Raw genomic sequence first — 26159 nt, forward strand, 5'->3', positions numbered from 1 at the left:
TATGGTAGTGGGGTAGATATCCTGCAAAACATTGTAGGTCGCCTTGAAGGGCTCGAGCCATCTCAGTGACAATTGGTCCAGGTTCTGCAAGACATTTCAGCTCACCAAGATAGTCTTCAAATTAATGTCTCAGGTTTACAGGCTCCTAACACATCTAAACCATCTAGCTCCAGGAGTTCAGCTCCTGTTTCATTCACTTCAGTCACTAACCTCCAATTGCCCACTCCAAGTAAATTTGATGGAAGTCCTCAATTATGTCTTGGGTTTCCTCAACCAGTGCGATGTCCATTTTACCCTACAACAATCAAATTTTCCCACTGACAAGACAAAAGTGGCATACATTGTGTCGTTGCTTACTGGGTCAGCACTTACCATCTACTGGTCTTCCTTCACCAGTTATCATTCCATGAGTCGAAACTACATCAATCCACCCAGTTTCACTGTCCGCACTCCTCAACCCTTGCCTACCAGTTATTACAGCTCGAGTCCACAAACAAATCACACAAGTATGACAGTCTAGCTTTTACGAGCTGGCGTCTGGGAGATAATGTCATTGTTGCCTATAGACGACCTTTTTGCAATTCTTTTGCTGGAGAGGGATCTTTGGATCCCTCCCTGACAGCATAATACTTGCACATGTGCAGACCAATGGCTGCCTTATTCTGGGTCTGAACCCTACATTAAAGTAATGGTGTGAGCCAATGGTTCCCAAACTTTTCTTAATCACGGCGCCAGAGAATCAGCATTTTTCCACAGCACCCCTAGGCCAAAAGTTTCTTATTGAGAAACTGTAAACTTATTAAATGAAGTAAATTGAACAGGAAACAAAAAAGGATGACAAGAAGCACAGTTATATGGTGGTAGACAGGTTTGTGCTTCTCTTTGTCCACATACTTTGATTGGCAGCAGCCAACGCTGGTTTTGCCTGTGGTACCCCTTCAAGTGCCCTGAGCAGGGCCGGATTAAGGCTTGTGGGAGCCCCAGGGCAACCTAGTTGTGGGGGCCCCCTCCAAGCCACACAGAGCCAAGCTTACTCTCCCCCCCTAAAGCCCCACACGAAGCCCCCTGTCCAGGCTACATGAAGACAGGGGCAAACACTCACACATACACACAAACAGTATACACACACTAACACATATATACACATTAACACATACATACACAGTATGCACATATGCACAATATTACATACATACAGTACATATACACACCACTAAAACAGTACACATATGTACTTACACTTGATGCAGCAGCAGCTGCTGCTGGTACAGGTTGCAAAAGGATCCGGGCACCTTCTCGATTCATTAGGCTCTGCCCCCCACGATGTAATGATGTGATTCGCTGGGATATGGGCTTCGGGCTTGCTGTATTGGCTCCGCCCCCAATGCGGCCAGTGGAGGGGAGGCATGGGTGGGGTGGGGAGAGTTATGTGATAGTGTAAAGCTGGCCCCTCTCCCCCTTAGAAAGCTGATACAGCAGCACTGACTATGCTGTTGCATACAGTCTGTCGAATAGCTTCGGCTCCAGAGCCTCTGTTTGGGAACAGGTGCCGCTGGACACCTGTTCTTGGCAGGGCCACATCTGTGTGTTGGGGCCCCAGGACAACAACCCCTGCCCCCCCCCCCATTAATCTAGCCCTGAGCCACCACATTGATCTAAGCTATTACTTTACTTTTCATTCTTTGCTGTGACCGGCTTCTGTGTCTGCAGGAGAACGTGAATTAATTGATCTTAAAAAAACACTGCTTATTGCAGCAATATGTATTGATAAGCAATGACACTGTTAGGGATTACATAGCGAAGGATCATCAACAGACCTCTTAAAGAAAATATTTTAAAACTTTGGCGATGGAGGTACAGTGTTGCACTCTATCAATTTGTGTTGCCTTCAGGTGTAAATTGATCAAGTTAGGTTTGGTGCTCTTCTTACCCAAACTGAACAAAATAAGGTTCAATTTAGAAGAAATATACTGAAATTTGCAAATTGCGTTTATTTTTAGAATCATTAAATAGCTCCGAATATTTGCAGAAATGTTCATAATGTTACATACCATTCTGATACAGTACAACTTATTTTGGCCCAAATTTTCAACATTTATTTTGTAATACATTTATGTGATGAGGGTTTTAATATTTTTGTGTTAAACTTAAGAATTTTCAAATAATGATATTGTTTGATGTATGTATTATATTTAAATTTACTAAAGGCCATATTTAGCCTACGTTTCAGAAATGATACTAGAGTTAATATAAATATGCCGAAAGTGCAGAAATGAAAAATTGTCACCTGTCTCGGGCCAGATGGCATTTTTTTTCATCCTCTTTCTTCAGAAGGCACAAATATTCTCACCTGTTTCGTTTCCAGTTAACTTTTGATTGCAACACATACTAGTGATGACATGGTGCAATCTTCAAATATATCAGAAGCCTAAAAATATACCACACTATAAATACATATTGTTAAGTTACACTGAGTAACTCTCCTCTTTTAAAATTTCTGTTTAAACACTGTTAAAAAGACACACAATATGAAATCTCACCAGCAAAGTATTTAATTTTTTTCACAAAGGTGTGCAACAAGCTTCAGTAATATTAAACTGAGATGCACTAAATGATAAACCATTCTAAGGGGTCACAGCATACCTGAAATGTCAAATAAAAAATACATGTAAGCGTAAAGAATGAAGTCTAAAAATGCTGCAATATTGATACAGTAGATCATTTTTTAAAAACGTTAGATTCATAGTTAATAATTTTATCTAACTGGGTAAGCTCATATGCCACTATGGGTTGGGTACATTTGTTAGACAATCAAAATTTAGACATTCAAAACATAGATACCATAATGTCGATTGTAGAGATGTGCGACGTGCCATTTTTGCTGGTTTGGGGTCTAATTTGTCGTCCTGTTCTAGTTTTGCCAAAACGCTGAGACTGGTTTTAGTTTGGGATTTTTTCCAAAACTTGACAAAAAAAAGCTAGAATCACATAATTGGGGCCTTTTTTGTTCCTACCTCACAGTATTGTTCACCAATATAGGCCAAAGGCTGGCTGGCTAAACTAAGAAACAGAGCAGCGGCACAAATATGCAGCTGTTACTTCTGTTTCCAAATGTTTTGCAAATTAGTAATGTGATCAATCAGCCTTTTTGCTAAACAGTTCCCCAAAATCTCCCCAACCGTAAAAACAGCGTTCCGTACCTGCAGGATGAATACAGTGCAGGTTACAGTACGGGTTGGATATAGTGTAGGTCGTTTACAGCTCACGTCGCATACAGTCCTGGTCGCATACAGTGCGGGATCATACTTGCCTACCCTCCCGATTCAGCCGAGAGCCACCAGAAAATCAGGTGCCGCCCCCGACTAGAAACCCCTGCAGTGGGGGGGAGGGGACGTGGTGACACGATTTGCGCTGAATCGCATCATCATGACCCCACCCTCTGCTTTACAATGCCATTACTTTCGAAATTGTGAAGAGGGGGCGGGCCATGGTGATGCGGTCACGCCCCATGCTCCACCCCCAACCTGCATCATGGCAGCGCCACTCCCCCTTTTTGCCACAACACGCCCCCCGCCATGGAAGCCGAACAGCTCCCTCTCGGAAGGAGGGAGCTGAAAGTCGGCAGGTATGTGCGGGATACAGTCCTGGTTGCATACAGTCCTGGTCGCATACAGTGCGGGATACAGTGTGGCCTGGATACAGCGTGGGTCGGATACAGTGCGGGTTACAGTGCAGGTGATATACAGTGTGGGTTGGATACAGTGCAGGTTGGATACACTAATGGTGCACTTATTGTGACTGTGGGTGCCGGCACTGACGGCCATGCAGGAGGTGTCAGCTGTGTGGGGGAGCTGCCAGTTTGGGGGTGACACCGGTGTCCTCAGTGTGGGAGTGCTGGAAGTGTTCTAAGTGGTGGCGGTGGCAGAATTGCAGGTGTCTTCAGTGCGGAGTTCCTGGCGGTGTCAAGCAGTGCTGGGGTTCCAGCATTGTCAGCACTGCAGTGCGGCCACTATTTTGCCTCCGTTTGCCCCATTGAAGTCTATGGGGAAGCGCTGATTGGCTGAGAGACGTGACAGACGGCTTTCTCAGCCAATCAGCGGACAGCCCATTGATTTCAATGGGTCTTTTGAAATTGGCGCCTGAGCCAAAACCGTAAGATCCGACAGCACGATCTTGTGGTTTTGGCTCGGTTAGGGATCCGAGGCAGACAGGGAGATCCGAGCTGCAGCCTGGATCCCGGAAGTTTGGGCGTGTCCGGATTCCAAGGAATCTGAACCGCTCATTTCTAGTCGATAGGTACAATATTTATACACCCAAAATGTCAACATGGACTATATGTAGACATTCAAAATGTAGACAGACATTTTGGTTGTCAACCATATGATTTGTCTATAACTTAACTGTGTCTATATTTTAACTGTTGACATTATGACTGTCAATATTTTTTTTTTTTCACTGTCGATATTTTCACCTTAAGACCCTGTCAACCTTTTGGTTTTCAACCTTTTGACCATATTGACATTTTGGTTTCTAAGTTTTGACTGTCTGAATTTTGACTACAGATGTGTCCTCTTACATTCTTGCTGATCACGCTACAAAGTACGAACTTGTGCACGCATTGCGCCATGCGATTACCCGCAGCAGCATACCCTACGGTATGCTATGGCACGCACTGCGATCATACCATGCAATACTATGGAGTCGCAAGTGCAAACACAGTACACGTATTCGCTCGTGGGCGCACACCTCGTGTCATGCATGGAGCGATTTGCCACGTACGCAGCAAAGATGTAGCAGGACACATCTGTACATCCTGCCACTACACAGTGACCTCTTAAGGTGCCTATTATGCATGATCTGCCAGATTTCTACGCATCTGAATGACAGATCGTGCATAACATGTGCAAATCGATAACCGCGAGTCGTCCATCGTATCTTCAGATTTTACCTACAGTAGGTAAGATCTGTCAATCTCGTACACGATCCACAGTATATCGTTCAGTGTTCATGCCTGAACAATATGACGTTCAGACCCACATGATGCCTGACGTCATTTTGACAAAGATGCATTAATGGATCAGGGAGATGCGTTATGCATGCATCTGTGTTAAAAAAAAAAAAATGATTTATAGATGCACGCACGGATCGGTGAGATACATGCTACAAGCATCAAGACACAGATGCATGGACAGATCAGTGAGATCTGGGCCTGATTCAGACCCAGACGCAAGTGGCCGTTCGCTCGTCCGCCGTACGAGCGGAAAAATTTAAATTCAAGCGCTTGCTCGCATGTTCGCTCGTAGCTAACCTTCCGCCCCATATTCTCCCAACCCCTCCTCTAGCTAGCGAACGTTCAAAATAGCAAGCGTCCGTCTCCTCTTTGGTTGCATGGAGTGCTCGCACAAGTGGCCCTGTCAGTTTTCGATTGCCTGCTATTTCATTCTGCAAACATACTTGAATCGATTACTGGCAATCACTATTTTAATTACCTTAATTGTTATTCACATGTTTGCAATCCTGTTTTTTTTTTTCAATGTCAATAAACTTTATTCTTGTTAGTGTGTGTCATTTGTTCCGCAGAATACGTACAGTTTGACCAAGGGGATGGTTTTTCTAAATTAAAAGTTTGTTTGAATGCTACTATTGTTTTGCGTTTTTTTTTTATAGGCAGATTTTACTACTTTAATTTTTATATTTAAATTAGCTTACGCATGTCACTGCATCAAGCCTATCATAACTCACATTATATTTGTGAGGGTGTAGGTCACATGACTCATACAATAACCAATAGAATTGTTCCTGTTAATTTACAAAGTACATTAGCCAATCAAATTTTTTCTAGGACCTTTATTAAAACTGTTTTGTGTAAAAAAATCATTGCCATCATGAGAGCCACCGCTTTTTGTAGGCGTGAGCTACTGGTCCTCACTGAGGTGATGGACCAGCGAATAACGGACCATCCGCCCCCCATCACCAACCTCCGCAAGCGGAGGGCCTACGCGGAGGTGCGCCGCCGCCTGCGTTCCCTCGGCTATCGCCGAAATATAGGCCAGTTAGAACGCAGGTGGTCGGATCTGCGGCGCAGATCACCACGCCTGCTGGCCCTTTTGCATCTCCGGATTGCCCAAAGTAAGTCTTTCTGTGTATGTTTTTAAGTTTCTGGTTTTTTTTTGCTCATACCTGCGTGTGCATGTTTACAGTATGTCCCTGTTGGTTTATTTTGGACATACCTGCGTGTGCATGTTTACAGTATATCCCTGTTGGTTTATGTTGGACATACCTGTGTGTGCATGTTTACAGTATATCCCTGTTGGTTTATTTTGGACATACCTGCGTGTGCATGTTTACAGTATATCCCTGTTGTTGTTTTTTTATTTTTGGATAAAAAAATTTTTAAAAAAAGGTAATTTGTAATTAAAAATGATTTCCACCATCATTTAGGGGCAGAACGGAGACTCAGACATCGCCGACGTGTGGCTCGTCCTCTATCCCCCACTCCCACCCAAACATCCTCTGCCCACTCTTCCCCAAATTCCCCCTCCATCCCAGACCTTGCCGACCGTCAGTCCCCTCCCTCTCCTCACATTACCATCCCTCCAACTTCCCCCTCCCCTCAAACCCCTCCTCTCTTTTCCTCACCCTCCACTTCATCCCACATTACCCCTCCTCCTTCCATGAGCCACTAGCCCACCTCAGAAGAGGAGGAATTCGGGGCTCCAGGCCCAGTCAGCAGTGTGCCCGGTATGATTACATTTTAAACTATGTTTTGTTTTTTTTTTGGTTGATGTTGTCCTTTTGCCTGTGCAGTTCAAAATAGTAAAGTAGTTCAAATGTTTTTTATATATATCTTTGGGAAACAATGTCAAGGATGTTTTCCCCTTACACATATGACACATGTCCAAACACTCACACTTGTTTCTTTCTTGTTTACGGTACCAACAAATGTCGTAGTTTTGCTTAGTTTTACATTTTTTTTTTTGTTTTTATTTCTTCATTTTGGGCCCTTATTTGTTTTAAATCTTTTCGTTTTGCATTCCTTTTGTTTTGGACATGTTTTGGTAACTGATGTTTTTTTTTGGATAGTCTGAATTTTTTGTTGGTTTTTAAAATCTAAATGAAGGTGTCATTTTAGTAATCCGCACATTTTTTTAACCCACAGAGGACCAGAGGCGTAACGAGGCAATTGCTGGCATATTGCTGGATCTCCGGGGACATGTAATTGCCATGCTGGTGGCATTGGACCACCTTTTGGCGATCCTGCGCCACTAAGTTTTTTACTTGCACAAAAATAATTATCCCAAAAATAAAGTTTATTTTGAATTATGTAAGTCTCATTCTTGTCTGTAAATCATAAGTCTACTATTTGTCCCTGAGTTTTTAAGTAATGTAAATTTGTTTGTAGAAAGCTCAAGTAAGTATGTAAGCTTGCACATTAAACACATAACAATACCAATAGGTTTGTAGAATTAACCTCAAAAATCGATTATTTTTTTGGGGGGGGTAATGTAAAAATTAAAGCTACCTGCTTAGGCCTAGAATTGAAAACATACTGATTCACCATAATACCTTTGGTGTTTGGTTTTAGCAACAAAGCAGGGTACAAAAAGTTTACAAATTAAGAAATTACAGTATTAGGCATTAAGCAAGTTTGCATTTTTTTGAACAGGTTACACTTGGTTGTAATTTACGAAGGAAATGGTTGGTTAACGTAAAAAATAAATTTAAAGCACACAAATAATAAACACCAAGTGAATTGACACAATAAATTCACACATTGAAAACACACACAAAAGTCCAAACAACACCAAAATCCACCCAAAAAAATAATAATCAGGAACTGTTTGAAGAAGTAGCATGCCAACAAGAATCCACAAATGAGGATAAGAAATCATTGTTCCCAAAGTTATATCCAATGTGTCCACATAAAGTCATTTGTGTTGATCAGGTAGTATGCATGGATTTTTATGGTCATTTTAGGGAATAAAACAAAAACAAAACAAAAAAAAAGTTAAAAGTGTACATTAAAATATTACATGTCTACATTGTGTCAATTAAATTAATTTGCGGAAATAATTACCTAAAAAATCATGCAACAACTTCATCACGTTTGGCCCCCCCACATACTGACCTCCGACCAACCTCTGGGGGGCCGTCCTCAGGCAAGGCATCCTCTGGCTGCATTGGGACACCACTCCTTATGGGGATGTTGTGAAATATCCCACACCCCAACACAATTTTCGAAACCATAGCCGGCAAATACATGAGGTCGCCACCAGAGCGGTGGAGGCATCTGAATCGGCCTTTTAAAAGGCCGATACAGCACTCCACCACCTGCCTGGTGGCTGTAAGTGCGGAATTATACTGACTTTGTGGCCCTGGTGTGGGAACCAAATAAGGAGTGAGCAGACAGGGCGTGCAAGGGTAACCACTGTCTCCTGTGAAAATATAAAAAACAACATCAGGACCATTGTGTACCAAGCTTTGCATTGGTTTCAACAGAAGGTGTCAACTTACCCAGAAGCCATGCATCACCAGCTTGTAGGTTGTTTAATTTGTGCCAAATCCCTGATTGCCGGATGATGAAGGAATCATGTCCACTGCCAGGGAATTTGGCATTCAGGGACAGGATCTGGAGGGAGGCATCACATACCACCATTACATTCATCGAATTAAAGTGCTTGCAGTTCCTAAATATTTCCTCCAGACTTGCTGGAGGCTGAAGTGGTATGTGAGTGCCATCCACGACCCCTATGATGTGTGGGAAGCCAGCAATTTGGTAAAAATTAGCCTTCACCACATTAAGGGAACCCATATCCAATGGCATTTTAATAAAATGATGGAGGTGTTTAAAAAGTGCATCCATCACTGCCCTCAGGATCCTTGAAAAGGAGGATTGGGAGATTCCTGCCACTATTCCCACGGTGGTTTGAAAGATCCTGAGGCACAAAAATGTAACACCGACATTAATTGCGTAAGTGGTGGTATTGCTGTAGGACTGTCAATTTGCCGTTCAAGATCACTCTCTATTAATGAGAGAGTGTCTATGATGATTTGTGGCGGAAGACGGTAGCACCTTAACACCTCATCATTTGGCATTCCAAAAAGGGTGACACATGTTCTATAGATCTGGGGACTTGCACGCCTACGAGGCCTATGCCTGGGACAAAGTTGAGGTTGGTCGGATCCTGGAAAATGGCCAATATAATACGACCAACATCAACCTGAAATGTTAAGCCAGGTAGTTATTGTTTTAGACAAATGTGTTAAGAAAAATATACTTATCTTTTCAAAGAAAACCAAAGATTCTTACAGGCCTGGGTTGTGTCATGTGAAAATCCACCTACATTTCAAAAGTAGAAAATATTTTTATGATTAATTTAATAAACTAGGAATTAAGCCAAATATAGTTGTCGAAAATTTAGAGAAGGGAGCACACATTAGTTTGCAAAATAGTACGCTACATTTAGAGTTAAGACATGATTTTACACAGAAGAAGCACACATTAGTTCGCAAAATAGTACGCTACATTTAGAGTTAAGACATGATTTTACACAGAAGAAGCACACATTAGTTCACAAAATAGTACGCTACATTTAGAGTTAAGATTTTACACAGAAGAAGCACACATTACTTAGCGAAACATATGCTAAGACCAACACATCTAATTTGTTAATTAATAAAACCAAAAACACTTACCAAAAACAGACAAATATCACAAAGTTAGAAGTTAGAAAAGGTCACTTGGTCACAGCCAAAATAACTGTTAAAAAAAATAAATAAAAAATTTGAAAACAATTTAATAATAAATATTTATGGGAATTATTGAAATACTTACTCAAAAATAAAAATAAAAAAAGCAAAATGAAACGCAAAAATGCTAACGTAAACAAAGAAAGTAATAAAAAAACGCTCCTTCAAAAAAATACCAACTACTCCTTCACGAACCAACAAACAAAGAACCAACCACTACACCGAAAAACCTCCAACAATCCAAAAATGCCACCTAGAATGGAGTCACACCAAGCCATAAATAGTCTTTATTTTCCCGCTTAAATTAAGGACGGACAATAGGAGCGCACAAGGAATGATGCGGCCGAATAATGCTGACGCATGTATAAAAACGTCACTGAAGGCCAAAATCGGTCTGCTACATTGAGAAAAGACAATGAGTACAGAGCAGCAAAGTACTAGCCAAGAGGCGCCATGTAATTATTTTTTTAATTATGTGAAAATGCTTATGTTTAACATTACATTTTGAAACATTTAACTTTAAATTTTTTTAAACCATTTAAAAAAAAGGTGTGGAGGATGCCATGGAAGAGGCTACTGGGCCTAGTAGGCAAACTAGGGCCCAAAAAAAAGGCAGCCACAATTCACAAGGAAGGAGATGGAGGTTTTGGTGCAAATGTGCAACGACAACCTGGCACAGGCACCAAGGAATATGGGTGCAACCCAGAGATGGAAACTGTGGGACGACATAGCCAGTGCTGTCAATGGGGTGGGTGAGTTTGAACGTTCAACCCGGGAGGTCAAACGCCGGTACGTAAAAACTACATTTGACTAAAAAGTGTTTACAGGTCCAAATACTGCAGTAATAATGCCAACTTTTTAAGCAACAGATGGAGTGACTTCAAATATCGGCTTAAACAAAAACTGTCTGATAGGGCTAGGCATGCAGGGGGAACAGGTGGGTGTCCCATTCCTGTGTCACTTGAGCTCACGGATTTGGAGGAGCTGGCCCAGGGGTGTGTGCAGGATGAGGAGGTGTTTGGCGTGTCGAAAATGGATACCGACATGCCAGACTTTGCGGCTCCTCATGTTGCCCCAGGTAAATGTTGTAATGTTAACAACTCAGAAATGTGTTTTGTAAAATATCTCGATTTTAATTTTACTCTTTTCTCTTTTTTCTCACAGAGACACAGGCGGATGAGTCTGCTCCAGAGGTGAGCTTTGGCCGCAGAATTTCTTCTGGCTCTGCAGGGGAGGAAGCAGTAGATGCGGCTGGGGACCCTGTGGCAGACAGTCCAGGGCATTCCCCCTAGCAGGCAATGGCCCTCCTCACTGATCTCAATGTTAAAACGGATCAGCACACCGAGATTCTGCTGAGGATGGACGCCAATCTGCTACAGGTGGCGGACGCCCTGGAGGAAAATACTGCGGCCAACGTGAGAATTGCAAATGCCCTGGCGGAAAATACTGGGGCAAACGAGAGAATTGCAAATGCCCTGGAGCAGCTCGTTCGCCAGCACATGTTGGAGCCGGCCTCCCTCCCTGCCGGAACATCAGGACCCTCCACCTCTGGCACAACAACAGCCATCCCTCCAAATGTGCCTAGCCCTATGCCTAGTCCAGAGGCCACATCATCTGCCTCTGGCCAGGCCAGCCGCAGGAGCTCCCGGGCCCGTTCCGGCTTCCACCAACCCCTGGCCAAATGGCCTAAAAGGCGATGACAGCACTGGCTAATTACCCCACAATCCATCTCTGTGTTTGCCCCATATTCCTTCATAACAACAACCTCCCTCTCCTTTCTTGTGAATTGTTTTTTTTTTTTTTTAAGTTCAAATGCCACTTATTTTGTGTGTGTGTGGCCCAAATCATTTTTACAATTTTTTACCTCATAAAAAATATGTTTATGGAAAAAAAAGGACACAATCATTTAATAAAATTATGATAAAAATCTGCAAAATTCTATTGTTGATTTATTCAAAAACGGGATAAAAGGTAATCCCTCAAACAAACTTAGAAACAATACAATGGAAATAGAAACATTTAATTTTTAGAAAAAAAACAAGGGTTAAAAACAATTTATGAGTTTTAATTAACACTTAGCAAAAAACAAAAGGACAATTGGTTTCTTGCCCCCCAAAAAATTAAGAAAAAAACCAAATGCGTACAATATTGTTTCCCTAAAAAAGAAACACTTACAAATATTTTAAAGGCCCCCCCCAAAAACAATTTGTTAGCTAATTGATTGTATGACCCAGAAATTAGCAGCTGAGTATTTCACCTGCGTTCGGTTTTTAGCTACTAAAAAAGGTCTATTTGCTAAACACCTTACAAGCAGTTTTGCATTTAAAAGATGATTGTTTTTGTGGCCTCAATTGATAAATCGCTACACCATCGATGAGCCCAGGGAAGTACGAAGAGACCATCGTCATTGTGGTACACTATACCAGACCACAAGCTGAGCGAGCAGCCTTAATGGAAATTGGATGAGACAGTGACGTATCACTTGTTCCGTTCACATTTGGCGCTCGCATAAGATAATTTATGTACGCCCAAAAAACGCCTCGACACGCCTGCGTTTTTCCGTCTCCACCCCCGTCACCACCCCAAAATGGACAATTCTGTCAATCACATTTGACATGTCACTTCCTGTTCGCTGTGTCTACGATCGACTGAAAAATGACCGCAATCAGACGTACGCACATGCGCACTGTTACACCGACGCATGAGTAGTTGGACAACATCGACTGACTATGAACAAGCGGCCTCTCTGAATCAGGCCCTCTGTCCATACATCTGTGTTTAAAAAAAAATAAATAAGCAGAGTAAAATAATTAAAAATTTACGTGCTTCCTCCACCCCCCCCCCCCCCCAAAGCACAACCAGACCTGGACTTTTCACAGCCGGTCCTGGTTGTGAAAGTACAGGGGACAAATAAAGTATGGGTCCCCCTGTATTTAGCACAACTGGCACCAGCTTTTTAGAGCCAGTGCTGGTTGTCAAAATACAGGGGACAAAAGATGTAGGGGTCCCCTGTATTTAGCACAACCAGCGCTGAGCTGGTCCTGGTTTTGGAAATACAGAGGACAAAAAGAGTAAGGGTCCCCTGTATTATCCATAACCAGCACTGAGCTCTTTCTAGCAGGGGAGTAAGGGCCTGAATCAGAGCTGCTCGTAAGCGGCCGCGCGTTTGCTCTGAGCGATGTTCGCACAACTGCGCATGCGTATGGGTCATAATGCGCATGCACAAACCAGTCATTGCGGTCGGAAATCGTGCGCTCGCAAAACAGCGAGGGGCTGCTAATTTAATTGACAGAATGTACCGTTTGTGGGTAGTAACAGGGGAAGGTGCTTGAAAACGGGGGAGTGGAGATCCGAACGCAGGCGTGCCTAACGGTCAAAAGGGCGTTTAATGGGAGTGCATAATTAGTAAAGGAGCGTCATCGACCACATCACTTGGTTGTCTTGTAGCCTGAACTGCTCGCAGTGATAACGGTAAGAAAAACCTACCACAAGCACTGCGAGCAGTACAGATACCTTTCGATGTACCCGATTAATCAAATAAATACCGGAGATGACGTGTGATGCGAACGGCAAAGGGGCGTCTTTACAAAATACTACATTATTGTTTTCCCCACTTAAGATGAATTTACCTGATCCCCCGATTTTCTTCCTCCTGGACAGGAGAGGAGATCATTTTCTTGAACCAATACTGGAGTTAAATTAATGCAATACTATGTTATGTGTTTACCAGTCTAGCATGTACAGCCAGGGCCAAAAGTTTTGAGAATGACACATATTGGTTATCACAAAGTTTGCTGCTTCAGTGTTTTTAAACCTTTTTGTCAGATGTTACTATGGTATACTGAAGTAATATTACAAGCATTTCATAAGTGTCAAAGGCTTTTATTGACAATTACATTAAGTTTATGCAAAGAGTCAATATTTGCAGTGTTGACCCTTCTTTTTCAAGACCTCTGCAATTCGACCTGGCATGCTGTCAATCAACTTCTGGGCCACATACTGACTGATGGCCGCCCATTCTTGCTAAACAATGCTTGGAGTTTGTCAGAATTTGTGGGGTTTTGTTTGTCCACCTGCCTCTTGAGGATTGACCACAATTTCTCAATGGGATTAAGGTCTGGGGAGTTTCCTGGCAATGGACTCAAAATTTCGATGTTTTGTTTCCCAAGCCACTTAGTTATCACTTTTGCCTTATGGCAAGGTGCTCCATCATGCTGGAAAAGGCATTGTTCTTCACCAAACTGTTCTTGGATGGATGGGAAAAGTTGCACTTGGAGGATATTTTGGTACCATTCTTTATTCATGGCTGTGTTCTTAGGCAAAATTGTGAGTGATCCCACTCCCTTGGCTGAGAAGCAACCCCACACATGAATGGTCTCAGGATGCTTTACTGATTTCTAGCTGTTTTCTCTCTGTATATCAAAATTGCCAGAAACACTCTTAATATTTAGAGTAGTAATTTTCTGCTGTGGAGAACCACAAATAAGAAATTGCCAGTATGACAATGCTTTGAGAAAGACATTTATTATTATTTTGTATTATTATTATTATTATTATTATTATTATTTATTAACAATTATTTATATAGCACATATTCCGTAGTGCTTTACAGAGAATATATGGTCATTCACATTGAGTGACATGAGCCACAAGCGCACACTGCCATATCTGCTGTCTGAGGGGCTTGGAGTACTCTGTCTATGCTAGTACAGTAGGTACAGTATTCTGCGCTTTGTAAAATAGGAAATCCAAATGTATTTCTAACTGAAATAGTAAAATCTGTAGACCTCAATTTTAATTTATAACCATACCACTATTACAAATATGACACCAAATTTACATGACCACAAAATACACCTGTATATATTGCAAATTAGCAGCTCTGTTGAGTCAGTTTAATAATTAGCTGTAATAACAATAATAATTATTTTTAGATATAATAAAGACTGTAGCCTCTTATTGCTTTATGAGGCAATTAAAGCAATAAGGGACTTGCTTGGTAATGCATTGGTTAATATAGTACACCACGGTACATAGGGGTGCTGTGGGGTGGGGGTGTGGAGCGAGTACTGATTAACCAGGCCCAATCCTATTGGATCGGCCCCTTCAATGTCTTAACGGCCCTTATTGTACATATGCAATTAAAAACAAACATGTGGAGCAATTTATAAATTGTTGTGCTGTGTATCTTAGGCATCAAACCCTGGGCAGTTTGAGAATGATAATGATGCCCTATGGCAACGAGGACATATCCCAGAGACTGTGGTGTCTCATGGTCGTGTAGGAATTAACACTGACACGCCGGATGAAGCGCTGGTTGTCTGTGGTAATATGAAAGTGATGGGGACAGTGATGCATCCGTCTGACAGAAGAGCAAAGAAGAACATTCAGGAGGTGAGCCTCAAGAAATAGCTGTGCCACTCTGTTGTACATTACTGAATATGACTGTAATTCAAGTGACATATAAGATGTGGCTTCTTCAGAACAGTGAACTGAATTTTAGAACAATTGAAAAAAAAACAACCTACTGCAGATTGTTGGCAAACGTTTCAGTGTATTTAAAACACTATCATTGTCCTGATAATAATGTTTTATATACACTGAATGTTGACCAACAGGTTGCAGTACCGTTTTTATAGTTCTGAGTGCCACATCGCTGAATATGAATATATATATATATATATATATATATATATATATATACTGTGCAAATGTTTTAGGCAGGTGTGGAAAAAATACTGCTGTAATAATTTATCTTTATCAATTAACATAATGCAAGAAGAGAAATCTAAATCAAAATCAATATTTGGTGTGACCACCCTTTGCCTTCAAAACAGCATCAATTCTTCTAGGTACACCTGCACAGAGTTTTTGAAGGAAATCAGTAGGGAGGTTGTTTCAAACATCTTGGAGAACTAACCACAGATGTATTGTGGATGTAGGCTTGCTGAAATCCTTCTGTCTCTTCATGTAATCCTAGACAGACTCGATGATGTTCAGATCAGGGCTCTGTGGGGACAATACAGGGCTGGCTCTAGGGGTGTTCGACCTGAGCGGTCGAACAGGGGCGCCACCCATAGAGGGCGCACCCTTCCCCAGCATCCCAATTTCACCGGGACAGCAATGTCCCGCTGTTGCACCCGTGGGCCAAAGTGGCCCGCGGGTGGTCAAATTGGGGGGTTGAGGACCCCCACCGCCGCAGCTGTGCGGCGGTGCCGGGACCCCGGAGTCTGAATGGATTCTGCGCACATGCGCATGGAATTCATTCAGTGCCGTGAGAGGGCTGGGGGAAGCCCAGCTAGTGAGGCTCCCCCCAGCCTGACGTTATTTGAAGGTGTACCATGCGGGCACGCCCCTCAAATAACATCACAAGGAGGCATGGCCTATGGTAATTAGGCCACACCCCCAATTGAGCCCCACTAATGAGCGCAGAGCACACGGCCGGCACAGGGCGCTGTTAGCCCTGGAGCCAGCCCTGGGGCCATATCATCACTTCCAGGACTCCTTGTACTTCTTTATGCTGAAGATAGTTCTAGCTGTATGTTTGGGGTCGTTGTCCTGTTGCAGAATAAATTTGGAGCCAATTAGACGCCTCCCTGATGGTATTGCATGGTGGATAAGTACCTGCCTGTATTTCTCAGCATTGAGGACACCATTAATCCTGACCAAATCCCAAACTCCATTTGCTGAAATGCAGCCCCAAACTTGCAAGGAACCTCCACCATGCTTCACTGTTGCCTGCAGACACTCATTATTGTACCGCTCTCCAGCCCTTCAGCAAACAAACTGCCTTCTGTTACACCCAAATAATTCCAATTTTGACTCATCAGTCCAGAGCACCTGCTGCCATTTTTCTGCACCCCACTTCCTATATTTTCATGCATATTTGAGAAGGTATGGCTTTTTGGACGCAATTTTTCAATGAAGATAACTTCTGGCCAGACTTCTCCGAACAGTAGATGAGTGTACCCGGGTCCCACTGATTTCTGAGCTGATATCAATGCTGGACATCTTCCGATTTCGAAGGGAAGTATGATGTGTCTTTCATCTGAGCAACTAAGTTTCCTTGGCTGACCACTGCGTCTATGGTCCTCAACATTGCCCGTTTCTTTGTGCTTCTTCAAAAGAGCTTGAACAGCACATCTTGAAACCCCAGTCTGCTTTGAAATCTTTGCCTGGGAGAGACCTTGCTGATGCAGTATAACTACTTTGTGTCTTGTTGCTGTGCTCAGTCTTGCCATGGTGTATGACGTGACCTAAAACTGTCTTCCACAACCTCACCTTTGTAGCACAGTTTGGCTATTTCTCTCCCAGTTTTAGGCCTCCTACACAGCTGTTTCTGTTTCAGTTAATGACTGTGTTTTAACCTACATATGAAAATGATGATCATTATCGCCTATTTGGTATGATTGATCAATCATACAACTGACTATAATCCTACAAAATCCCTGACTTTGTGCAAGTGTACCTAGCAGAATTGATGCTGTTTTGAAGGGAAAGGGTGGTCACACCAAATATTGATTTGATTTAGATTTCTCTTCTGTTAGATCATTTTGCATCATGTTGCACAGTATTGTGTGTGTGTGTGTGTATATACTGTGTGTGTGTGTATATATATATATATATATATATATATATATATATATGTATGTATGTATGTATGTGTTTCCTAAAAGTGCACCTTGTCTCAATAGTTTATGTTGAATTATATTATATTGTAGCTATTTTACCTAATCTATTGGATTATATTTCCAACAAAAGAAGCTATTTATTTATGTGCACCATATAACGCATTACTAACTGGCACCAAATTAATGTAAAACATTTCTTTTTTGCAGTTTACAGAAACATAATATTTTGGGGGCAATGTGTAAATATTCCCTACCTAACACATCCTCTGAGATTCTACTTTTATGATTATTATGATCTAGATGTCATATAACAAATTACATTTAATTTACGTCTTGTGTATTGTAATTTGAAAGCCTTATATTTGTTCTTTCTATTTTTAAATGTAGTTGTGTAGAGAGGAGTGACCATTTGACATTTGGGTTGATTTTTCATATTTATATTATTATTCAGGTAGACCCAATGGAGCAGCTGAGAAGAATAGCTAAGATGAGACTGGTAGAGTATGACTATAAACCTGAATTTGCAACAGCCATGGGAATAGATTGTGCTCATGAAACAGGTAACTGTTTCCTTTTCCACAGACTAAGATTTCTTATTTTAAAGCCAGCATTCATATTCAGATCTGCTTCTGTGCAATGTCTACCTCACAATTTAACCAGCAGAGCCTACTTGTAACAGGGCTTTTCTGCGCTCTGTTACAGCCACGTCCCCTGAGCTCATGACATATGCGGAAGGGACGGTGTGCCAGGAATTACAGCACTACCCGTAGCATTCTCAGGATGCTCTGTGGGGCTGTAAGAGCTGCAGTGTGCAGGAATAGGTGTATACTTATTGAATCAGATCATAAAACCTCCCTTGTATTAGGAGTTCTCCACACACTTCTTTCTTTAATGGGATCTTCTTTGTGATTCACAGTCATTTACCTCCGTATAATTTGTGCATAAAACATGCACACCAAAAATGCATATCATTAACTCATTAACTTGTGTGTTTCCAGAAAAACTTTATACTCCAGGTATTTCCAGAAACTGATTTGTTTTTATGCCAGTTTTTCCTTTTTTTGATTGCTGTATGGAACATTCTTTTATTGTGTTTTTTATTGTACATTTTATATTGGAACCCATTTTTGTTGGGGCCACCAATTTCGTGGGAACTTGGACTGCATATGAATAAATGTTTTGATTGATGATAACCGGGGGTATAAAGTTTTTCTGGATACACACAAGTGGGCTCATACCCGAGGGAATTTTCTTAAAGAAACCTTGATGTGTAAGCATAACATAAGAGATTGTGTGAGTGGGGTACGCCATTCTAAAGAGACCATTAGCTAACTTTAATCATCCACTTTGGAGTGAGTTAATGGTACGCAGTACCTCCTTTCTCTTGACACACATTGGGTGAAGCATTTCCGATCTAAAATGATACCTTTATGGGAGCCTACACAGTGTTTTCTTTGTGAGTTGGGTACGCTCTATGCCCTCTACAGACACTTATAGGGGTATTCAATTTTAAACTTAAACTTCGCCTTCTATGCGTGTCGAAGCTTTCGCCGCACATCGGAGCTTTTGTCGGCGAAAAAGTGTCGCGCGCACCCCCGCTTATACCCGTATTCAATTTGAAATCATCGAAAACGGCACCCGCCGAAAACTTCGCAGATTTTTGGGGAAATCACCCTAACACCCCCAAAAAGATGCTCTGACATGGGGGATCACTCTGGATACCCCCAATTAGCCCTGCTGAAGGTTTTGGGGCTCTTTAAACGGGCTCGATAGCTGCTATTTTGGGGATTTGGGAAGGTGGTGAAGAAGAGTATTTAGAAGTTTTTTTTGCAGAAAATAAGTAGTCCCAGCAAATTTTGGGTACTTGAAAATGGGGGTGAGCATATTTAAAAGTTGCTAAAGTGAAGTTTTAAAAAACGTGAAAAATCCACCTGCTGCAAACACCTGAAATGAAAAAAGCACCTGGGGCATACTTGGGGACCCCCCTAGATTGTAGTTCGCTAGTTTATAACTTTGTACCCCCCAATTTTTTTTTTTCGACCCCAAAATTAAAGTGCTTTTTTTGGGGTCTTCTGAGGTATTTTTTTTTTTTTTTTTGACACAGTTTACTTTTGGGGGACTGTCTGAAGGTTGCAGGGTGGTTTCCGAAATGTTGCACCCCAAAACCCCAATTCTGCACTTTTTTTCGCGACTCATTCCTTGGCGATACTTTTTCGCAGGGTCGAATGCAATATACTTTTTGCACCGGCGAAAAGTTTTCAAATTGAATACGGTGTAAAAGTAAAAGCGGCGAAAATGACGTCATCCGAGCGAAAACATCGCAGAAACTGAGTTTTTGCTCCATATTGAATACCCCTATTAGTGTGTGAATCTCCTTTTTTCTTTTCACCATATTGTTGAGTGTGCTACACATCAATGACATCTTATGTTTTCTCTGTTTTATGCACAAATTATACGGAGGGAAACGACTGTGAATCACAAAGAAGATCCCATTAAAGAAAGAAGTGTGTGGAGAACTCCTAATACATTGGACGTTTTATGATCTGATTCAATAATTATACACCTGTTTAAGCGCCTATCTGTGTACTTTGGTTCATTTATTTTTCATGTGTGCATTTGTATGGACAAGGTGATTCCATTTAAGACCCAAGAGGTCCTTTAGGCTGCTTTTAGCGCATCTAGGGGTCTATTTACTAAGCAGCGTTAGGAGACAGAGTGAAAAGTGATAAGGTGCCTGCCAATCAGCTCCCAACTGTCATCTCACAGGCTGTGTTTGAAAAATGACAGTTGGGAGCTGATTGGCTGGCACCTTATCACTTTCTTATCACTTTTCACTCTGTCTCCTAACACTGCTTAGTAAATAGACCCCCTACTTTGAAATCCTACACATTTAGGCCCTGATTCAGAGCTGCTCGCTGCCGATGCCCGCACGCTGGGATTGTGTGCATTTTTTTTTTGTTCTCCGGCTGCTTGCAAAGCTGTGGGAGACCACCCACAGCTTGTGCGAGCAGCCAGGAGACCATCGCGATAATCGCGACTATCGACATTTCGATGAGACCCTACGGTAGGGTCTAGGCTGCCGCAAGGCTGAGTGGACTTCCTGCTCTTATAGAGCAGGAAGTCCACTACTGACATCAGTAATGATGTCAGTAAGACGTCCTAAGGGAACGCCTGCATTTGTCCAGCCACCCCCCCCACCCGCCCACAAAATGGGGCGGGCTGTCACTCACCATCGACAGCCGCGCTGTCTTGTTGCGAGCCCTGTAGTGACTAAACTTCAGTCACTCAGCTGGGCTCGTGCACACCGTATGTGGTGCATGAGCAGTGCCTAAACATCGGGCCGCTTGCGAGCGGCTCTGAATCAGGGCCTTAATCTTTATTAGCAGCAGTGTGCATGTCTAGAACATCCCAGGGATGCTTCGGGCAGCACTTCAGCAGCGGATCTGATTGCAGAGTGCCGTTTCAGGCACCCTGCTAGCCAGATGCAGGGGCTGTGGGTGAACGGCGGTGCCGCCCACAGGGTGCTGTACGACGGCACTGTTCGCACACCCTTAGTTATGGCCCTGTATGAATCCCCTGAAATTCTGAGTGAAATCAAGGTAAAGGGAGACTAGAATTTGGGAAAAACATTACTAATTCAGGTTACAAAAACACACAGAAGAATTTGCGTGCTGAATACTAAATAGAGTAATGTAGGGAGTTGTCCTCTGCAGCCATAACTGTTCTTTTGTTCCGGTCAAGGTTGCATTGAGCATCATCACGGCGCTGGTGTAATACTCCCACCACAACTGTGTTAAACATACTGTAGTGCCTCCAGTACACGTTATGCCATGCTGAAATGCCAGGTCACATCATGCCATAGTGCTCCCCTTGCCGGTCTTGTAGCCATTTGTGGGGGCCTCCTGTATTTGGGGGGTCTCTGGGTGACCGTTAAGGTCATATAACTAAATGCTATGATAAAAGTTTAATTCGAGGGGAAGCAGGAAATAAATACAGGGCTGTCTCCTGCCTAGCCAAAGAAGTACCTTCGTACAGTAATAATCACAAGCCAGGTAAAATCCCAGTGCAGAATGCCATGCAGGAGATGTACCCAAACGGTACTCCAACACTAGGAATGCTATGTCCATATTATTTCCATTACCATTTACTTTCTATTTAGATATTTTCTGTTCTCTAATACATCCAAATAAAATAGATAGGAACCAGATAACCGCTAAATGCAACATTAATGTCTGATCTAAAAATGGGTCTGTCTTGCAGGCATAATTGCTCAAGAGGTGAAGCATGTTTTACCACGGGCTGTTAAAGACACTGGAATTGTTACATGTGAAAATGGAGATACAATTGAAAACTTTCTCATGGTAGATAAGGTAAATTTGTACCTTTTACTACTTTCTTCTACAGCATCTAAACTAACTAAATATCTATAATTATCTAGTACAAATCAAAACCAAGTGTGTAGCAAGACTTTGTTGCTCACATTTTCTCATCCCTACTTACTTTCTGTGATACAGTAAGCTCAGTTTCTCCATGTTTCTCCATGCAGTCCTTTTTCTTAGGCTGCCCCCAATTTATCCTGCACACTCTCTTTTTAAATCTATACTAATTTTGCTTCTCGTCCTTCGGGCTACATTGTTTTCAGGTTTTCTCAGGACACTCCCATTTTTTCCACTTATAAACTTTAACAGGCAGAAGTGGATCATTGTTATATTATTCTATAACAATTATTTAAAAATAAATATTATAGATTTACAACTTAAAGCCAGTACTCATGTACCTAAAATCAGCCGTATACAATATAATAATAATTATTTGCTGATTCTATATCTTACCAAATGGCTACAGACAATAATATATATATGCCTTTATAAAATATTATTGATAATAAAAAATGCATAATGGTTGTGACAGAAACTAGTCAGGAAGAATAGGAGGGAAACAACAGAAGGAGAGGCACAAAGATATATCCACAGTTATTGGGGTACACCATCCTTACCATGTGAAGAAGGCTTTAATTAAAGGGCTATCAATCCAGTTTGACCAAATGTTCTAAAACCTAACAGGACAAAGACGATTAATGTGTATTTGTACAACGGTAAAGCATTATTAATGTGATTTAGCCAAAAGGAATTGTGGGGAGATTAAACTCCCGATCAGTTACCTCCTTGGTGTAGGTCTTCATCTTTTAATTAAACATCTTAAATTAAACTAACGACACAAATACAGGAGTTGGAGTTTCCAAATTGGATCAGATTTGTTTAAAACCAATTAATTATTATTATTTTTTAATCATTTTCAGATTAATGATTAATGTTAGTATGGTGATGGACCAATATCAAACATTGGTGTTCAACTCTCCGAAATCACTTTACACACCCGGATTGGCTTGTGTTAAATTCCCACTTATCTAATTAGCATTAACACTGAGATAGGGATGTTTGTATTACTTGAATATTGGACATTAGGGGAATATCAATGCTAAGAAAAAGCCAAGAGTTTCCCAATTTTGTCCCCATCTCAAAAATAATCTGAGTGAGATAAACAGAAGGTGTGTTTGCTACTGGTGGCAGTAAGTCCACATGTGGTACAGTTTAACCAGTTCTTAGGTTTATTGAACCAGGTACGAAACAATAAGCAGTATAAAGACCCCGGGATATAACAGATGTAACAGTAGTAATTATACTTTAATGTACCACTGGGTGTTGTAGTGCACCAGTTGTCTTAGTGGTAAATGCATTGACGTATGGTAGTACTATGCCTCTTAACTATAGCGGTGGTGGTATAGTATACTTGTGGTGAGTTAGCAGGCTCTGCCCTTCTATTAGTGTGGGAGAGTCTCATAATTGCGTCCATTCGGTAAGAATGCTAGGGAGAAAGACCTGCCAACTGGGTCCCAGCAGGTCTTAGAGACCGCCGGCTCAGTTACCTTATATGCAGTGTGAATGGAGGCAGCGAATTAGTGCTTCTCATCCAACAATGATAAGTGCAAGTACTATGTGCCTGATTAAGATTTAACACTATTCCAATGTTCACGCAGGTAAGTGATTATTGGTAGTCAGCAGCCGCATTGCGCACGCGCGCCAATTGAATTGCAATTATAGTTGCAGTGAGGATTCAATCGCAAGTGATGGACAGGAAGTGAACATTTTGTGGGAGGAAACGGGGAGTGACGGCTAAAACTGAGGCCTGTTCTGGACTTTTCGGGGCATGTTTCTGGCAATGTCTGCGATCCTGTATGATAATCATCACATAGTGAGCATACTGTAGCTTTAGCCAACTGGCTTCAACTCAGAAATAATGAGTTCAATAATAAGGCAAAACAATGGGAGATAGGTCACACTAATATCTCATGGTTAGGTCAGGCCTTATTTTATCCCATTATTTCTCAGGGAATCACTCTGACGGTCAGGATGATTCCCTGAGAAATAATGGGATAAAATAGGTACTATATAGCATTCATCCTTCTCTTTTTCAGGACCAAATCTTTATGGAAAATGTGGGTGCTGTGAAACAGCTTTGTAAACTCACAAATAACCTTGAAGAAAGGATTCAGGAGCTTGAAGTGTGGAACGAAAAGCTTGCCAAACTAAAACGAATAAGCAGCTTAAAGCAGACTGCCACTGACCGCCCTCCTTCAAGGTTAGAGGATGTCTGTTCATTCAAGGTGTACTTGGAGATGACCCAGTATTCATGAATTACTATAACTTGATATGATGGTTGAAGTTCACATTAGGATTCACAATGTAGGGTAATTGCAGAAGAAGGTGTGTACATACACGTGTGTGTTTGCTTTCACATTAGAATTTTTTTTTCCAATATATTGACTGAGTGAAATATGCATGTCGGCAAAATAATAAATGGCAGTGCAGAGTATTACTAACACAGTATTATTATTTTTAATTAAATAACCTTATGAGATTAAGTAGACTGCAGGCTGTTTTTATTTTACTGTGTCAGCGTGTTCTAATTCAATTTACCTTTGAGCTTCAGGTGTACACAGTCACACACATTTCTCTTATACATTGTGCCTATGCTGAGTAAATGCATTATAGCAAAATACTGGCAAAGTACCAAATTCTGCCACTTTCCTGCTTTTGATAATGTTGTGGCATTTCATAGGCTCAATGGTCATCTTCAGAATCAGACATGAAATACACCAATGAAATGGACTAAGGCGCTTCCAGCCCATTATTCGATACTTTTATGCAAAATAAAGTTTTTTTTTTTTTTATATGTATGCACTAACATCATGGCAACACAAACATTAAAGTAGTGACATCTGTGCTGCCCGTCCACTTTTTTTCACATTCAGAAGTGACAAAATATGGAGCTAATATAAAATTTGTGCATTGTACATACTGTTCTGCAACCAATTACTTTAAATATTATTTTCAAAATAAAAGCAAATGGCTCATTGAAAATGTTATGTATCAAGGCCTAATGTGTTAGGGTTAGAATTGTATTTGGTTTTCCTAGAATATAATACACCATATATTTTAAATGCATTCCCCGGAGATTGTGAAAGTAACACCTGTGAGCACAGCAGTAAAATGGATGTGTACTGCTACATATGTCCAAATGTAAATGAGCCCCAAAGCAGTTAGTAAGATCTACTTCTTCTTGTACTTGTTGATGAAAACACACTGATACTCTTCAGAAAATACATGTAACCATACAGTAGGGATCATTGTGCCTTATAAGTCATAACCAATGCAGAGACATGATACTAATGGTCCCATTTGAATGTATATCTCTGTTCTTTTATATAACAGCTTCATCAGGGACGTCTTAAGAGGAGGGGGCTCGTATGCACTCACCGTGCGGGGCCCCCTCCTCTGTCCCTGGTGGCTGGCAGCCGACTGACGCGGAGCCTTAGTAGACCCAGGCAACTAGAGTATGCCCGGAGTCTACTGCACATGCGCAGAATGCCAGAAAATGCCCGTGGCGGCCATTTTCCGGTGTTCTGCACATGCGCAGTAGATTCCGGGCACACTCTAGTGCCCAGTGTCTACTGCGCATGTGCAGAACACCAGGAAAATGGCCATCGTGGGCATTTTCTGAGCAGCGATGAGACCCGACGCGGGACCACGGACAGGTAAGTTTAAAAAAAAAATGGGTGCAGTGTGTGCGGTGTGGGGGCCCGTGTGCCCCGCACACATTGCACCCATTATAGATGCGCCACTGAGCTTCGTAATGGGATGCGGGTAAGGTGCAATCAGGGAATCACCCACAAGCTCCCCCCCCAACACAGGAAGGGGGGACACTGATGGGAGGAGCATAGATGGGAGGAGTGACAGAGACAGATGGGGAGGAAAGATGAAAGGGACAAGCTGGGCGACCACACAAGGTAGCGACTCGGTAAATGACGGGTCAACAATACTAATACTTTGCCATATTTATGCTCTTTTTTTTAGTTAACATCTTATTTATTCACATGTCTTTATATAGTGGCTGCACATTTCACAGCACAGTTGGGAAAAGCACAGTAATAAAGCAAGATATGGTAGAGGGGATGTAGTTAGCAGATTGGCGGATAGGATGCTGCTGGTCTAAATCCCGACGTTGCAAACCCGACACGGGACTTAAGATAGGCATCTTAATCCTGATGCCATAATCTAGACTGATGCTATCCCGACCGAGGTAAGCCGGGGCATTTTAGCTGTTAGCAGATCCTCGGCCCAGGTGAAGGGGGCATGACCTAATCGCGGGAGGCATGGCCACGCCCCCTTAGGGAAAAGTACAAATACTATTTTTGCAGCGCTGCAAAGGGGGGAGCTG

The 26159-nt window shown here is 41.9% G+C and overlaps 1 protein-coding gene across 2 annotated transcripts in view; it reads left to right on the forward strand.

The window, feature by feature from the left end:
- The window catches only part of MYRFL (myelin regulatory factor like), a 224217-nt gene that overhangs the window by 64329 nt on the left and 133729 nt on the right, over positions 1-26159 (forward strand). For both annotated transcript variants that reach the window (XM_088452465.1, XM_088452466.1), the window contains exons 11-14: positions 14944-15144; positions 17833-17941; positions 21642-21751; positions 23857-24020. In XM_088452465.1, coding sequence (XP_088308591.1) covers positions 14944-15144; positions 17833-17941; positions 21642-21751; positions 23857-24020 — 584 coding nt within the window. The remainder of the gene's footprint in view (positions 1-14943; positions 15145-17832; positions 17942-21641; positions 21752-23856; positions 24021-26159) is intronic.

The sequence above is a fragment of the Taudactylus pleione genome, unplaced genomic scaffold (assembly GCF_031769625.1).
Source record: "Taudactylus pleione unplaced genomic scaffold, aTauple2 ptg000038l, whole genome shotgun sequence".
Classification (NCBI taxonomy): domain Eukaryota; kingdom Metazoa; phylum Chordata; class Amphibia; order Anura; family Myobatrachidae; genus Taudactylus; species Taudactylus pleione.